This window comes from Podospora bellae-mahoneyi, assembly GCF_035222275.1.
Source record: "Podospora bellae-mahoneyi strain CBS 112042 chromosome 1 map unlocalized CBS112042p_1, whole genome shotgun sequence".
Classification (NCBI taxonomy): Eukaryota; Fungi; Ascomycota; class Sordariomycetes; order Sordariales; family Podosporaceae; genus Podospora; species Podospora bellae-mahoneyi.
Genome location: NW_026946359.1, coordinates 1,299,063 through 1,314,219, shown reverse-complemented (window position 1 = coordinate 1,314,219; position 15,157 = coordinate 1,299,063). Strand labels below are relative to the sequence as shown.

The window sequence follows — 15,157 nt, the reverse complement described above, 5'->3', positions numbered from 1 at the left end:
TCTCTGGATTAGTCCGTATTCTTCTCTGGCTCAGACATCGAGTCAACAAATCAGCAACGGCACGTGGTTGGTAGGACTGGCTCCTAGCATGATCCCCCCACCCCGCTATTCCTATCCAGCCTTATGGGTCCAAAGTACGGACGGATGAGCTATTTCGAAGCCACGAGGTGGTGAAGATCATTGACATTGGGTTGGGTGTGTGGGTTGGGGGTGATCTCACTGAACATTATTTCTTGATGATAAAACAGCTTTGTAAACGAGATGTAGATATCAGCAAGCAGCAGCAGCAGCCACGATTTGACACACGCGAGATGCGGCACATGCGTTCTGTGTTTGATGCAATAGGCACAAATTGATTACATACACAGAGTAACAATACCAGGCACCGACTTATTACTGTACCGTGAAGCATGGGGGCGTGATGGGACTGCGACTGAGTAAAAAGCCCAACACGACGACAAGCGTTATCAGAGGGAAAGGTGGAGAAGAGGAGGAGCATTCCGGGGAGCGGCACTCTGTCTGTCTACACAGAGATACATTGAAGTACCTTTTGTCCCCCACAACCCGCCATTTTTTCTTTTCTTTCCGCCTACCTACCTATGCCAATGGTTCGTTTTGGGTCGGGTCGTCGGCTTTAGTGTGCTGGTTGTGGTGGATAACGCCGAGACCTTCCCACTTTGTAGACGTGCGGTACGATAACGCCTTTCTTCAACCCCCCCCCTCCCCCCCCAATTTTATGTACTAGGTAGACGCTGGGCTTATGTATGCACCTGCGAATGGAAAAGGCAGAGAGAGGTAGCGCGAATTGCAAAACAACATTCGGGAAACGGGGGACACCTGGTTCGCTTCCCAACCATGCCCGATTGTATGATGGGGATGGGTGGATAATGTGTGGTTGTGGTGGTGGTTGTTATCCATCTGTCTGCCCCTCATTTTTGACAGACTGGGTCCCTCTGTGCATTGGTTGCATTTGAAGATCGAAGTTGTGCCAGTATGGATAGGTAGACATCTAAAAAAAAAAAAAAAAAGTGTTGTTTTAGAAGAAAGAGCAATTGCTCTCTTAAGGATTTCCACCCCCTGCTCGAACGACATGTTTTTAGTCGTCGGCCTCACACACACACGCACACAATGGCCTGAGCGGGGTGGGAGGAAACGTGGGATAGGGGACGTGTGCTTTGATGGCTGGTTGGTAACGGATTGAACGGCTGCTTACCTGAACCCTTTCTCTCACTCATCATCATCATCATCCGCTTCCCCGCTATTCTGGGGGGGAGAAAAGATGGGCGGGGTTGCGGAAGCCAGCACTGAATATTGGTATTTTACTTCCTTTACGGGAAACAAATGGCGTGGGGTGTGTGTGGTGGATGGTTGTGCATAAGGCCAGAGGATTTTCGGTCAAGTTCAGGTCAGCAGGTTCCGGCTCTCTTGCCGTGAATTTTGTGATTGGTTTTTGTTTGTCAGTTTGGTTCGTTGTTCTTCAACGGGACCCCGATTTTTGGGTTGTCAGGAACCAGACAAATCAACGTGGGTGTGGCAGATGGGATGATGATGCTGTTTCGACCCCACCAAACAGACCGTTTCGTCACCCATTGGGGTTTCTTCATCATCATCAACAACAACAGCTGGCAACTTTTACAACTCTCCATATTGCATTTCCAGAGGATCGTTACCTCCAGCTCGCTTTCGTCTCAGCTTCTTCACCCGCAGTAGAGCAGCAGCCAAGCAATCCAATTCAGGTTCGACTAGCCAGCCACTCACGTCGTTGAGGTGACATTACATATACAGCACTATGCAGCGTAACACACTACGACGGCGGCGGGCGAGGCCAAAAAGTGGGGATTTCTTTTTGGTTTTCAGGTCCGTCTACGCCGAGCGAACTGGTTTCCCCCCCCCCTCTCCTGGGACTTTTTTACCCCAGATAATTCTTCTTAAGAAAGGAGAAGTATTAATCTATGTGATATTCTAGCGATGCGACAGAACCGCGTGGTTCCCCGGGTGGCCGTTTTCTTAACACAGAAACGAGTAAGTGGCTTTTTATTCTGAGAGCTGCTTTGGTGAGCAGAGTGTGTATAAATGGGTAGGTTGTCATCTTTCGGCTTTACGGCAGCAGCATGAGATGAGGGGGCGATGATGAAGGACCTTTCGGTGCTATCTTTGTCATCAGAGATCGAGCTGCCTATCTCTGTTTTGTACCTGACTATGGGGGGGGGGGGGGCCTGACCCGACCGAACCGACCGAACTGTGTCGGTCAGTGTGTCAGGAACAGGCATGTTCGTCCTACAACCGAAAGGGTTGAAGGGCACTTACTCACCTCCCCTTTTTGTAGAAGACGCCCAGCTGCAATGTCTCTTCGTATTGGGAGTTGTCCCTTCTTTCTCTGCCACACACTCTCTCCATCAGAGGCAAGCCTAATCGAAACAGAGAAGAAAAGATGTAAGCAGCATCATCGTGTCGACTGCTTTCGCTGCAAAACAAACGCCCCACATATTCATATACAGTATATTGATAAAAATATATTTGGCTTGCTGCTGCACTGGCGGAAGAACTGGGGCCGGTTTGGTGGTTGCTGTCTTTTTCCCGGTGCAGCTTCGCTTGTCCCTCCGTCGGAATCGGATGGCTGGATCCGTCCCGTATATAGAGAGGGGATTACATCAGTTCGTGGTGGTGCGTTACCTGAATTCTGACAAGATCCTCGGCTTTATGGTCCATCCGTTCATTTTCTTGGTGAAGGTCTCAATCCGGATCCGTCATTATACTATGGCACACTGTCTAGCAATGGTATGTGTGACTGGAATACACAATTGCGGGGGAAAACGAAATATTTCAAGTCATACCGCACTCACACACGGACGCTTGGGCACATGATGATGACCCCACTTCACTCATACTTTCATCAGTCGTCGTGCATGGCATCGCAGCCTTGGCTGACCGAACTGACCGGCCGGCCACCATCGAAGGTCGACCGGTTGGTTGAAACGGGGAGATGGGCCAATGAGAAAAAGGTTTCCCAATGCGTGGGTTTGTTTGTGAGCTTTTGCGGGATTCGGCGTGACTTTTTCACAGCCACTGTGATTTATTGGGGGTGAAGTGAGGAAGGGTGCTTGATCCGAAGGGATGACGGATGATGTTTCTCTGTTGAAGACAGTTATCAACAATTGCTCTGAGCGACTGATGAAGTTGACGAGAAACACAGCGAACGCTCGCTCTTCACATACCTACTCCCTCTGCTCAAAATTGAAGACCCCCGAAATCCACCGTCTTCGAATCCAGCCCCAAAGTCGGTGAACTAGGCCCTGAGCTTGTTCTTCAACGCGGACCGGACCCCGTCTGTCCATCCCGAACATCTTCCAGGCGGTGTCTTCGGGTAGATGGGCAAACACGCCGCTGCGAGAGTTTAGTTCCTGGATCTATTCGAACCCTTTATGCTCTCCGGATCCGATCTGGAATAGCCCGGACAACCCGAAAATTGAACTTTGAGAAAACCCGAACTTTCGGAATTCAGGTACCAGTTCCTTCAAGATTTTTTTTTTGGTCACTGTTTTGAGATCTACAGTAATTTGCTACTCCGTCCAGAAGAGAAAGTAAGATAAAAAGGCCGAGCGGATCTTGTGCAACATTAACCAAGACATCAAAACATCATCACTCCCGATACTGCCCGTCCGAAAAGGAACAAGTATCAGGCCATGAATTATGCGGCCACCAGAGTCATTGTGTCCGGAGGCAAACCCACCCAGCCCAACAAAAAACTATTTTCACAATCCCCCTCCCCAATGACGATATTCCAAACCCCCTTCCGTCCTCCGTTCCCCGAAAACCTCGGCCGAAACCGGGGGCCTCGTTACGGCATCACTCGCCGGCATGCTTCTTTCCCTTGCTTGCGGTTTACAATGAAAGATAAAGCGTAAATTCAAAAGTACAGAAAGATAGACAGCCCATCCCATCCTTGTCCCGAACGTTGGTTCTTGCAGAATGGTGTCTCCATGTTTTTTTTTTTTTGCTCCTATCAGTGGACCCCTCACCACCCCCGAACGCCAAACACAACCAAGCCGGGCAACACACCTCAAGGGAACCCTTAGAAAGTTTCAATGACGAAAGACACGTGGGATCAAGAGATGGGGCCGTCTGGTAAGATGAGAAAGGAACGATGAGACGTGTGAAAGAAAAAGGAGAACGAGAAGCATGTGAAGATGGTCCCGGCAGGCAATTGGCTGTGAGCAAGGAAAATCCACGACTGCACGGACGACTCCATATCGTCATGGTCTGAGGACCGTGTGGGTGAGATAAGAGGTGGTGGTGATTGTTGACTGGACAACAGGGGAGTGGAGAGGTGAAGTTGACTCGATTCAGGGGTAAATGCTAACAGGAGACTATGGTTGTGGTTTGCTGGGTTAGGGTTTACTGGCCGTGGCAAGACAAAAAAAGGGTAAAATAGAAGGTCGGCAACGAAGACAATGATGGTTTGCTGGAAGCGTGATTCAGAATGAGGTTTTGTGGACATGAAATGCCACAGTGCTTCCAGCGTTGTGAAATACTTGGCCATAAGATGGCATATGCCAGGCGGGAAGCATTTTCCAAGATGATGATCAGTTCTCGAGCCGACTCGCAAGTATCAGACGCAACGTGCCCATGGCTTTCTTGCTTATAGCATGGGTTGATCGCGCTACCTCGTGACTCTTGGAGTGTAGAGGCGGATGCTACTTGTCTAGATACCATGTAACATAAGTACCGAGTTCTCTCAAAGCTCGGGGGGCTCGTAATACGTTTACTTGTTGCCAAACGACTACACCACCGACTTCAGCGAAATCACAGCACAAAAGAAGGCGGTGGATGTCGCAACAAAAGGGGAGCGACAGACGCAGTGAATTTCTTGTAATATTGCTGAAGACCTGATGAATATAACGTTTCTGGAACTTTAGCCAACACCACACTACTTGATCAAATCCATGCGCTCATGACCGCTCCACTGCCTGACATCCAACAGACGTACATAGTTGATGGATCAGCCGACAGCGGAAGCCATGAGCGTGAATATGAGCTCCTGTGAATCATTGGTGACTTCACAGCTCCTGGATAACGCGTTGATTTTACTTCCGACGTCCATGCTGGTCGAGCATCAAAACAGCTGTCCGGTCTACCAGCAGGTTGGAAATATAGTAACTGGGATGATCTCGTCCCAGAAGAGGACAACGCCTCCTGGCCCCAAAGGCCGACCTTCTGGTCGTTGCAAGCTGTTCAAGGTTCGGCCAGTTTTGTGTTGAAGAATTGCGCTTGGTCTCAGGGAGCCCAGGTCTCATCTGGCGGCCGCAGTTGTCGTTCGTATCCTTGACGGAAGAGTCCAAGCCACTTTCTCTTGTCGTCCAGTGGCTTGCGAATCGTCCCTTGCCCGCTCCCAGCCTTGCCCAATCTAGCTTTCGCTCGTCTCGAAGCATATACAAAATCGTTAGTAGTATCCCATCCCTCTCAGTCCCAATACAACTCACCTGAAAAGGATGGTGAACCGCCCCCCTTTTCAAACCCCCCTCCCCCGCCAGAGTAATCGGAATCGAAGGATACATCCCTCCTTTTTCAAGGAAAAAGAAGTCCGCACGCCGCGTATGGCACTAAAGTGTCACAACTACACAAGCTTTCGTAACGGCCTTTCCAGAGGGAACACTTTTTTATCACAAAAAGAGCCCTGCTTTTCTGATGCCAGTTACAACCTCGAGCGTCGAGGCAGGCCGTCACCGGCAGGGCCCGCTGACCACGGTCATCTCTCTAAAGAAGTGAAAATGGACGGGCCAAAGATGAAGCTGTTTCTCCGAATTTCTCATATGCAAAGAAAAGGGTGGTGAAAGTAGCTCCGTCCGAGGACAAGAGAAGCCTTCCGTTTGTTGCATAGAAACGCAGCGTGGGAGGGGAGGGGAGGGGTGAACGGGGGATGGTTCACGAAGAAGAAGAAAGAAGAGGAAGAGGGGGACTTCGACAAGAAATTGTTGTGATGGCCCTCTGCGAGAGCGAAACTGTTGTGGGGCATGATTGTGAGGCTCTGTGGGGCGGCAGAATTGATGAGCCAATGGAAATGAAGGATTCTTCTGTGGGAGAAAGCTTGATCGTGACCCCCACATATCAAACTTCTCTTGTTCGGACTTCACCGTTTGGTAGCTTCCGGACATTGGGGCCCAGGCATCAGCTTTTTTCCAGTGTGTGGCGGTGGTTTTGGCGCTGCCAAAACCACACCGCTGATGTGTCCGGCTTACGGGTGACTGTTTGAGGGCGGGCAAATTGTCCAGGTTTCTTCATCAGAAACGTGAGCCATGGGGTGCCCCCATATCGAAAGCGGGTCTACGATGGTTTCCCAGACGGAACGGCTCACCGCCGAGGGGGCGGAAGATGGGTCTTCCTTTTCTGGGTGAGACTCCACTGCAGGGAAGGTCCCTTAAGCATCTGAGCTGAACGACTGTGAGCATGAAGCCTTGAGAGTTTGTGAAAAGGCTCCTTCTTCTGGCTTTTCTTCTTTACTTTTTGTCGTTGTTGGGTCGTCTTGGTCGTGCTGGTTGGTTTGCGCCGTTTTTTGTTTTCTCGCCTCTCTTTTTTTTCCCTTTCGGGTAGCCTCCTACTTGACTCTCCTCGCCCCCTTATCATCACCCCACTGCTAAAATGCGCGGCATCGAAGAAGACGAAGATCTCCCACATCTGTGGCAGAAGCCTGCCTATTCAGTCATTTTGGAGGCTCTAGAAAAACTTAGGGTCGAGCCGCCTGTTTGGGGAGCAAAGGTCTCTCGATCAGAGATCATCAAACAACAGGCCGCTGTTCAGACTGCTCATGAGCGCAAGGAGGCTATTGCTTTTCTGTCTTCGATCATCAAGAGTGGGCTATCATGGCTGGGGGACGACGATGAGAGGGAGGTGATTTGGGAAGAGGCCAGCAAGCGCATGTCAGAGCGCTGCGGGCGAACAGGTTGGTCACGACACTCGTCTGATATATAACGGGTGAAAAGCTAACCACGACATTTAGCTATGGGCGAGATCATCAGGAGCTGGCCCTTTGAGAACCCCGATTATGGTGCATTCAGCCTCACTATCAGAGAGCCGCCATTAACGGGAGACTCTCTCGGCTTAAAGACATGGGGCTCGTCCTACGCACTAGCCCAGAGACTTCACGAGTTCGCCTCTGGCCCTCTGGCACATTTGGTTCGCTCTTCTCAAAAGACAGAGGAGGTTCTCGAGCTTGGGTCTGGAACTGGCTTACTCGGCTTAGCCGCGGCGTCTATCTGGAGGAAAACCGTCTATCTTACCGATCTCCCCGAAATCATGTCCAACCTCGAGCATAACGCTTCACTCAACCGCGCTCTCGTAGAAGAACGTGGAGGCAGAGTTGAAGCTGCTCCTTTGACGTGGGGTGGCAGCGAAGAAGAGGTCGACCCGAGGTTTCGATCAGGAAAACGGTTCGAGGTATGTTTTGTACATTTGCTGTTTTTTATCTTCGAACTTCCCAAGCTGACCATTCGTAGCTCATCATCGTTGCTGACCCATTATACGACGATGATCACCCCGCTCTGCTGGCCAGTGCCATAGACGAGCAGCTTGCTCTCAATCCAGATGCTCGTGTACTGGTTATGGTGCCGCAAAGAGACGAGATCACCAAAGATCTTTGCAGGACGTTGAGGGCCGAGCTCGGCAGACACACCAATCCGTTGATTTGTCACCATGAGAATATTGTAGATGGTGAAGACGATTGGGGCGATGGGAACAACGACGACTCACAGCAAGTTGGCTTCTGGTGGGGAATTTTGGGGAGAAGTTCTTAAACCACAATAACTCGCCCACTTTCTTTTTGTTTGCATTGATTATTATCAAGACACATGACGATCAAGGGTTTTAATTTTATGTACAGACGATAGCGCTAGCTCCAAGCTTAGTTTTTTTTTTTTTTTTTTTGTTTTGGTACAGTGGGCAGCGCCACCACTGAAGCGTATCTCGCGTGCCCAAGGTTTCCTGTGGTTTTTTTTCTTCTTTTCAACTCGAATTATACGATAGCGCTATAAAGAGCAATAGAAATAGACTGTCAACATGAATCATCAAGAATTGATTCCAACCCAGGAAATCAGTCGGCACCCAAGCTTAGTTTTTTGTTTTGGTGCAGTGGGCAGGGCCACTGCTGAAGCGTTGTATCTTGCGTGCCCAGGGTTTCCTGCGGTTTTTTTTTTCTTTTGTCCTCGAATTAGCAGTCAGCACAAAAAGTGTCAGAAAGACGCCCCAAAAAAACGTCCCGCGGACAACATTGCCACAGGCGGAGCTAAACATGTAACGCACAAAGGTGACCGGCTCTCGTGGTGGAATTCTCCTAACCAGCACTCGTTTCCCTCCATGCTTTTCTCTGGACTTTAACATGCGAGATTTGACTCCTGTAGTCTCAACTCAGCACCTGGAGCTGGAAAAAGTCGTTCTGTTCGTTTGACTGACTTGGTTTCTTGCGGTGGGCAATGTCATATACCATGATCTTCCCCGAAACCACGGAGCATATCAGGCTGTTCCTGAAGAAATATCACCTTTCCCAGTACCGCAGAGCGTACCACGCAGTTTTTGCGAGAAATGCGGCACCGTGAGTTGGTATGTCGTTTTCAGAACGATTTCGTAACTCACCTAAACTCGTTGTGCGATGTGCCAGGCGCGGATTACATGGAGCCTTTCATATCCATTTTCTGTCAAGCCACCTTCTGACCCCATTCCATCTGTCAAACCCCAGAGCATGTCGGCCTCTGCTGGTGGTTCGTAGGAGAGTCTGGCTCGAGATCGCAGGGGCTCTGTGCCAAGTGCCTCGCCAACAATCGACGTAAATGCCCAAGAACGGTTCAGTATCGCCCGGTCAGTCGCTGTTCGTAGCTTGAGAGGCCGAAGATCTCGTCTCTAGGTGTGCGAACTGCTAAAATCACCATCCCCGCGGTATTCCAGTTTCCTTGGCGGTTAGTCAAGTGTCGAAACCCTCCTCCCTCCCCCGGACAGTGCGACTTTCACTCTGCCAGCCGGCCCACAGCCACTTTGATAGCCTTTTTTTGTTTTGAGGAAGCCTGGGAGGTGTCTACTCGCAAGCGTTGAACCTGAATTTCATTCCATCGTGCACCACAGATCTCGCTCGTGTCCTAACGTTCGAAGAGACGGATAAGCTTCTCGACGCCCATCTCTCCCTAAATAGCCTCGATTCAACTGTTAGCACTCTCCTTCTCAGACTTCTTCCTGAAAAAGGGTAGACATTTCCTCCTTCTTCATCGTCCTGTTTTCAGCCCATTTAATACCCAGCAATCAGATCACCAGGCTCAGCAAGGCAACCGATCCCATCACCGCCCAATTAGTCTCGACCGATTCCATCACAAAGCTTCATCCAAGTCAAGCCCCATTGTCGACAACACTCAATAACAGACCATCGCCCAAACCCTCTGAGACATCAAGCAGTCAAAATGTCCAACGGAAGCCGTATCAACATTAAGACGCTCACCTCCCAGCAGAAGAGCTTTCTTCACGAGTGGATAGCGAAAAACGAGTCGCCCAGCCGCATCGCCATCGAGTTCAACCAGCACTTCAACCCGCCATCACCTATCAGCGACCGTCAAGTGACCGGCTGGAAAACGTATCATCAAAAGCAATGGAACGATGTAGAGTATCGACGTACCAAGTATGCAGCATTGACATCCCCCGAACCTCCCCACCATGACCCTATCTCCTTGGCTTCGAATAGCGACCAACCCAAATCTAACCCTCCTTTTCTTGACAGTGGCCTCCCACCTCTCGTCCTGTCGCGAGCCCCCCGGCAACAAGTACAACAACGGGATCCTGTGTTTGGAAACGGCCATCTCGCCTCTGCAAACGAACATCCCGCGTTTGAAAACAACACAGCGGGCAGCTTCGGCGCGGGCCACAGTGCGTTTGTGTCCCAAGGAGCTTCGTCTGAAGGCGACGACCGGGCGCTCTCAGACGCCTACGCGCTCTCCTATGCGCGGCCGGCGAGCGGACAGATACGTGGAGCAGCACGCTCTCAGACGCTCCCGAGGGCCAGCAAGCGGCGGCGAGTGGGAGATTATCCTGCATATGACAGGCGTCAGGAAGGAGGAGGCCAGATAGGGCCGATGGGGAGGAACACGTCCTCCTCTACAGCGCCGCCAAATGTCATGAGACCTCTCCCGCCTTCAAGGCGGAGCACCAACCCCATTTCTCCTCGTGCGCCTATGGGCCAATATATAAACCCGCCGCCAAACTTCCAGGCTCCCGGCGTGCCTGCCAAGAATGCTTTCGGCTCTCAAGCACTGGGCCAAACCGGCACGGGGTATATACCCGCAGGGATCATCTCGCAAGAGCAGATATCCCAGGGGCAAGCCGTCGCTTTTCCAGAAGAGCAAGAGGAGATCAAGGCCACCATGCCCTATGAAGGCTCTAGAGGAAAAAAGCTCGTTCCACTCAAGAACTGGCACTTCTTCCTGCAAAACTTCTCTCCCCGCCTAGACGGAATACCACAAGACATGCAAAGGTATCTGACAAGGAACTTGATGACGGATCTCACAGTCTTTGGTCGAACTCCTGCGCAAGACTTTCAAGGAGACCTGGAGGTTTTTGTTTATACCGCCGCATGCACCCCTGTTGAAGCCAAAGGCGTAGACCGGGATGGCATCTGGTACATCGGGGCCCATGATAAGTGCGGGAGAGTCTTTGTCCACCGGCATAAATGGAACGGAGATATCGATTCCAATGAAGCGGGAGCTATAGACCAGTGGAAGATGCGACAAAGCGGCTCAGACGTTGCCGAGACATGCACTCAGAATCTGGTCAGAGAGTGGCTCAGCTCGATGAGAGACCAGGATTTGCAGCCGTGCCCGATGATAGTCAAATCGAACCGCGCCCATCAGAGGAATGGTCCTCCGAAACGGAAGCAGCCGCAGGAGCAGGAGGTAAACCCGAATTCCGACAACAGGCGAGTTGAAAGGGCACCCCGGCAAGACAGACTTGCACAGCTGGTGCCAGCACCGATCCCGTCTGACAGTTCCCACTCCCAGCCTCCACCACATCTTCCAGCACAGCCAGCGGTAGAGGGAACCCAACAGTCATACCAGCCACCTGCAGATATCTTCTTTGACCCATGCCAGGCTCCTCAAAACCACGTCCAGCTCCCAGTCCGAAGATACCAACAGCATGGCAATCGGGACCCGTCGTATCAAGCCCCTGGACCTGATGTAAGAGCACAAGTCGGTGTTTTCGGAAGGAGAGAAAAATATCCCGTATATTCTGACCGCCGTGCTTTTTCTGATGTATCTCCTGCGCCCCGGAGAGAAATTCCTCGCCAGCAAGATCGGATTCCACCTTACAACTGGCAAGGCGACCAACCTGGGGAGCAAGAGGCTAGTTTGGAAGCACCCCAGCAAGGCGCCGGTCCCAATGACGATTATTATTCCTCAGTCGAAGACTGGATTCCGGAAACTGATATAATTCGGGAAGGAGAGTCAGTGGAGGAGATGCGGCAGAGACTGTCATTCCTAGATGGCACCACACCAAGTCCAAGCAACTCAGACCTAGGTGGCACCGATTTGGATCAAAGCATCTCAGACCTAGGTGGCACCAATCTGGGTCAAAGCAACTCAGACCCAGGCTGACCCCAGTTTCACTTGGAAGCTCCTATGACCTCGTTTCCTTACTCTGGGACGTCGGGGCAAAGGCTGTTCCCGACGTCCCGGAGCAGTACACAGACGGTACCTAGTCGAAATGCTGAAGCATTCCGACCAGGGGAACGAACATTGCAGCTGTGGCGATGCTCTGGATCTGGAGGCGAGTTTGTGGCATCGGGGGAGCTTGGGCGGGGATGGTGGCTGATGCAGGGTGGTTGGTTTCAAGGCGGTTGGGTAGTCGATGGACGAAGCTGATGGCTGGAGGTTGAGGTTGATGGAAGGTGGGAGGCAGGAGTTGGAAGAGATCAAGACTGGCCTCAGAGGACAAGGCACGCGAGACCGAGAGGTGCATGGGTGACGCGAGGAGGGGAACTATCAGAATAGATCTGTTAGAAAGAAGCCCCTAGGAACATGACGCGGACAAAAGAAGTTGAAGCTCATATTCTTAGTGATTGAAGAAGACCATTGCAAGTAAATTGGGAAATTTGCTTGGAGTTTTGCTTACTTGTCTGCTACGGAGCTGATTGATGGACTGTTGTGTGAACCGTTTTTTTTTATGAGTAGCTTGGAGGGAAGAGGGGGATCTCTGTTTGAAGAAACCCTTACCCATGAAGAGGCAGCCTACGCTTCCACACAGTAATGCGAGCCAAAACAGTAAATTAGTCACGACGAGTGAATTTCAATTCCCGGTTACTTCTATATGTCACCACTTTTTACCGTACCGTAACCCGGCCTGACCGCTATGTGGATGTTCGATTGGCCTTTGAACTGGCTTGACCTTACTGTCTCTTGAAGTACTGACCACATGGCCAGCAACTTCTACTACTGATGGAATTTTCCTTGTCATAGCCCGAGTGCACGCTAGGTAGAGAACTGTTCACAAATTGATCTATCTCAAATAACCAGGACCGAGAAATTTGCATGCCGGATTCCAGAATATTGCCTACTTTTCATGTCGTGCCAAAAACATCCGCCCTCACTTACGTTTAACAGAGCAAAAGACTTTGGTGTCAAACACATTCGCCCCACTTACAAAAGTGTTGGACAGGAAGGCTTCAAAGCCCAAACAGCCATAGAATCCAGATAGTGTCTGAAGTTAATCATTTTGGCGAGATCACACCTATGGCGAGCACCAGGGTAAGTGGAGCTGACGGCTTGTGTCTAAAGAGCCTTCAACATGGTTTCAGCAGAGACAACCCCGGGCGCGAGACAGCAGTCCAACCGAAAGTTTAAAAGTATTTTCTCTCTTTGTTTTGCTTCCAGAGTAATCCAGTGCGACAATTTTTCAGCGCTGTCGTTCTCCTCGTTGAGCCACCACGAAGGCGACTCGAGTGTAACCTACAACCGCTAGTTCCGCTTACATGTCGAACACAAACGACCTCATTGGCCATAAAATGGAGGCACAGCAACTCTGTTACAGATCTTCCGCAGCGTCTCTCATCTTCTGTATCATCATTCGATAACGCACGCGCGCGGTTGGTTGGGGGCCGTTCAGGGGCAAATGGAGCCCGCATAAGGCTGCAAGGTCGAGGCCCAGCTTCGGACCACTCCGTACGACCACACGAGGAGATAGACAAGCTTTCACGGTATAATAGAACCCCAGTATGGCATTTCCACTCCAGCTGTCTTTTCCTTGGTTTTTTTCTTTTCCTCTGGTTGCGTCAGATATTGGCGGAACTTGCCATTGGCCCTACATGATGAAGAGACGAAACCTACAGTATACCCTATTATTTCTTTATTGTATTGATAGATGCACGGCTGTAAACAAGTGTTACTACCCCGGTGGTGGGGAATCACTGAATGATGCTCCTTGCGACCCAGACGCCGAAGTCAGTGTCTGCTGCGGTCGCTTTTCGTCAGGCGGCGGATGCCTATCAAACAAGCTATGTATGGGGATAGATGGGAGAATGAGCCGCGGCTCTTGTACAGACAAGAATTGGTTGTCACCAGAATGTCCCAATTTCTGTACTGGTAAGCACAGTCGATCGGGTTGACAGCATTGCGGTGAACAGAAGCTAATCTCCATATTCCCTTCTCAGTACTACGCCAAGGGATCGTCGTGACACCTTGCCTCAACGGAAACGACAGCAGCACTACGCACTGCTGCTTCCTCGACCGTATCTGCTGCAGTGACGAGTCAGCCTTGTTCGAAGCACCTCCCGCCCGGCCAGTCACGACAGCGACTTGGAACTCCAAGTCTTCTCGGTACATGTCTTTCCAGCTCCAGCCCTCGACCTCTTCATCCTCAACCAAAACGTCGACTTCCTCATTGTCAACCGCCTCTCTGACTTCAACTTCGACAGAAAGCACAGCCACGACAGCATCCCGATCCATAACCACCACAGAGCCCGCTTCATCTACAACCACCCCAGAGTCAACCCCATCCCAACCCGGCAATCAACCACAATCCCAACCCCAACCTCAACAACAACAACAACAACAACAACCAGGACCCCTCCCCCCAGCAACAACAGCCGGCATAGCCATAGGCGCCATACTCGGCGCAGCCCTCATCGCAGCAGTTGTCTACCTCCTCTGGAGGCTGAACAAAAGCCAAAAATTACTCGAGCAAGCAGTAGCAGGAAACCAAGCACCCGGAAACACACCACATTACAGTCCTCCATATGGCCTCTACCACTCCTCTCAGCATTCACACACACCCGAGACAAACTCAGTCAAGGAGCTCCCCTCCGATCGAAGCGCGGGTGAGCTCTACGCAGGGCCTTTGCCAGAGGGATATTCTTTTGCTCAGAGACCTAGTTAAGATATGAGAAAAAGGGGTTTCGCAAAGAGGAACAATGGTTGCTATGGCAACAGCTTCAGGGTGAACATTTAACGTTTATGGTGTAGAAATTCATAGTAATGGCAATAAACAATCTGTGATACTTGGTCTGTTTTAATTCAATTTACTACAACAGCTACTGGACCCCAGCAGATATGCCACAGCCTACACGAGTCTCTGAAGCCCCTATTCCCCTCTTGCGTTTGTTTACAAATATCTTGGCAGATACCAAGAAAAGCGGGTTCCACAGCTTCCCGAAGCCGGTGGATCCGTCACCGAATCTGGAATTTGACCAGCCAGTGTAAGTGGTTGTGGGTCGCAACAAATTCCAGGTGGCCTCAGAACAGAAACATAAGATGATGAGGAATTGCGGCAGGTTCGGGGTTAGGGTTCCTCTCGGTGGCAATCTTGGGTAACTAAGGTACATCTACGAATGTGACAATCGTCAACAAATGAGAAAGTTATTGTGTAACCTTTTTCATAGTACAGACTTTCCATGTCATCTAAATCTAGGTGATAATAGAGCAGGGAATCTTCATCGGGCACGGAGCAACTCGCCGCCCATCATCCCAGAGAAGAATCCCTAGGGGTGAGGCTACCGAGTTCAATCACCATCCTGAGTCTTGATCCTTCTTTGGATTTACCCGCTCTTCCATCAAACCAATCCGCGCCAATGCCAGCTCAGTCACTCTCTTCAGTGCCGTGATTTCGTCCTCGTCAGTTTTCTTAGCTTCCAGGCCGGCTTGCT

General features: G+C 50.8%; 6 protein-coding genes across 6 annotated transcripts; 4 read left to right on the top strand and 2 right to left on the bottom strand.

Moving 5' to 3' along the window:
* Positions 1-2,199: 2,199 nt before the first annotated feature.
* QC761_104350 (uncharacterized protein) lies at positions 2,200-2,684 on the top strand (the record flags this gene model as incomplete). Its single annotated transcript, XM_062873691.1, has 3 exons — positions 2,200-2,205; positions 2,229-2,266; positions 2,327-2,684. The coding sequence occupies 3 exons, from the start codon at positions 2,200-2,202 to the stop codon at positions 2,682-2,684; spliced, it is 402 nt and encodes a 133-aa protein (XP_062736756.1).
* Positions 2,685-6,146: 3,462 nt separating this feature from the next.
* Positions 6,147-7,871, top strand: rrg1 (Protein-lysine N-methyltransferase rrg1). Its single transcript, XM_062873690.1, has 3 exons — positions 6,147-6,937; positions 6,995-7,431; positions 7,491-7,871. Exons 1-3 carry the CDS (start codon positions 6,637-6,639, stop codon positions 7,785-7,787), a joined length of 1,035 nt encoding a protein of 344 aa, XP_062736755.1. The 5' UTR covers positions 6,147-6,636; the 3' UTR covers positions 7,788-7,871.
* A 23-nt stretch (positions 7,872-7,894) lies between these two features.
* QC761_104335 (uncharacterized protein) lies at positions 7,895-8,476 on the bottom strand (the record flags this gene model as incomplete). Its single annotated transcript, XM_062873689.1, has 3 exons — positions 7,895-7,996; positions 8,293-8,384; positions 8,443-8,476. The coding sequence occupies 3 exons, from the start codon at positions 8,474-8,476 to the stop codon at positions 7,895-7,897; spliced, it is 228 nt and encodes a 75-aa protein (XP_062736754.1).
* Positions 8,477-9,434: 958 nt separating this feature from the next.
* QC761_104330 (uncharacterized protein) lies at positions 9,435-11,615 on the top strand (the record flags this gene model as incomplete). The annotated part of the gene is made up of 1 exon (XM_062873688.1): positions 9,435-11,615. One exon carries the CDS (start codon positions 9,435-9,437, stop codon positions 11,613-11,615), a length of 2,181 nt encoding a protein of 726 aa, XP_062736753.1.
* QC761_104325 (uncharacterized protein) lies at positions 11,601-12,237 on the bottom strand (the record flags this gene model as incomplete). The annotated part of the gene is made up of 2 exons (XM_062873687.1): positions 11,601-11,999; positions 12,133-12,237. 2 exons carry the CDS (start codon positions 12,235-12,237, stop codon positions 11,601-11,603), a joined length of 504 nt encoding a protein of 167 aa, XP_062736752.1.
* A 675-nt stretch (positions 12,238-12,912) lies between these two features.
* QC761_104320 (uncharacterized protein) lies at positions 12,913-14,628 on the top strand. The gene is made up of 2 exons (XM_062873686.1): positions 12,913-13,598; positions 13,667-14,628. The coding sequence occupies exons 1-2, from the start codon at positions 13,232-13,234 to the stop codon at positions 14,389-14,391; spliced, it is 1,092 nt and encodes a 363-aa protein (XP_062736751.1). The 5' UTR covers positions 12,913-13,231; the 3' UTR covers positions 14,392-14,628.
* The last annotated feature ends 529 nt before the right edge of the window (positions 14,629-15,157 follow it).

What these genes read in the sequence shown, in the direction of transcription:
- rrg1 (XM_062873690.1), top strand. Translation starts at nt 6,637, where the DNA reads ATGCGCGGCATCGAAGAAGACGAAGATCTCCCACATCTGTGGCAGAAG. An exon ending in AGAGCGCTGCGGGCGAACAG is followed by an intron (nt 6,938 to 6,994) that starts GTTGGTCACGAC and finishes CACGACATTTAG; the next exon opens with CTATGGGCGAGATCATCAGG. An exon ending in GATCAGGAAAACGGTTCGAG is followed by an intron (nt 7,432 to 7,490) that starts GTATGTTTTGTA and finishes GACCATTCGTAG; the next exon opens with CTCATCATCGTTGCTGACCC.
- QC761_104320 (XM_062873686.1), top strand. Translation starts at nt 13,232, where the DNA reads ATGGCATTTCCACTCCAGCTGTCTTTTCCTTGGTTTTTTTCTTTTCCT. An exon ending in ATGTCCCAATTTCTGTACTG is followed by an intron (nt 13,599 to 13,666) that starts GTAAGCACAGTC and finishes TTCCCTTCTCAG; the next exon opens with TACTACGCCAAGGGATCGTC.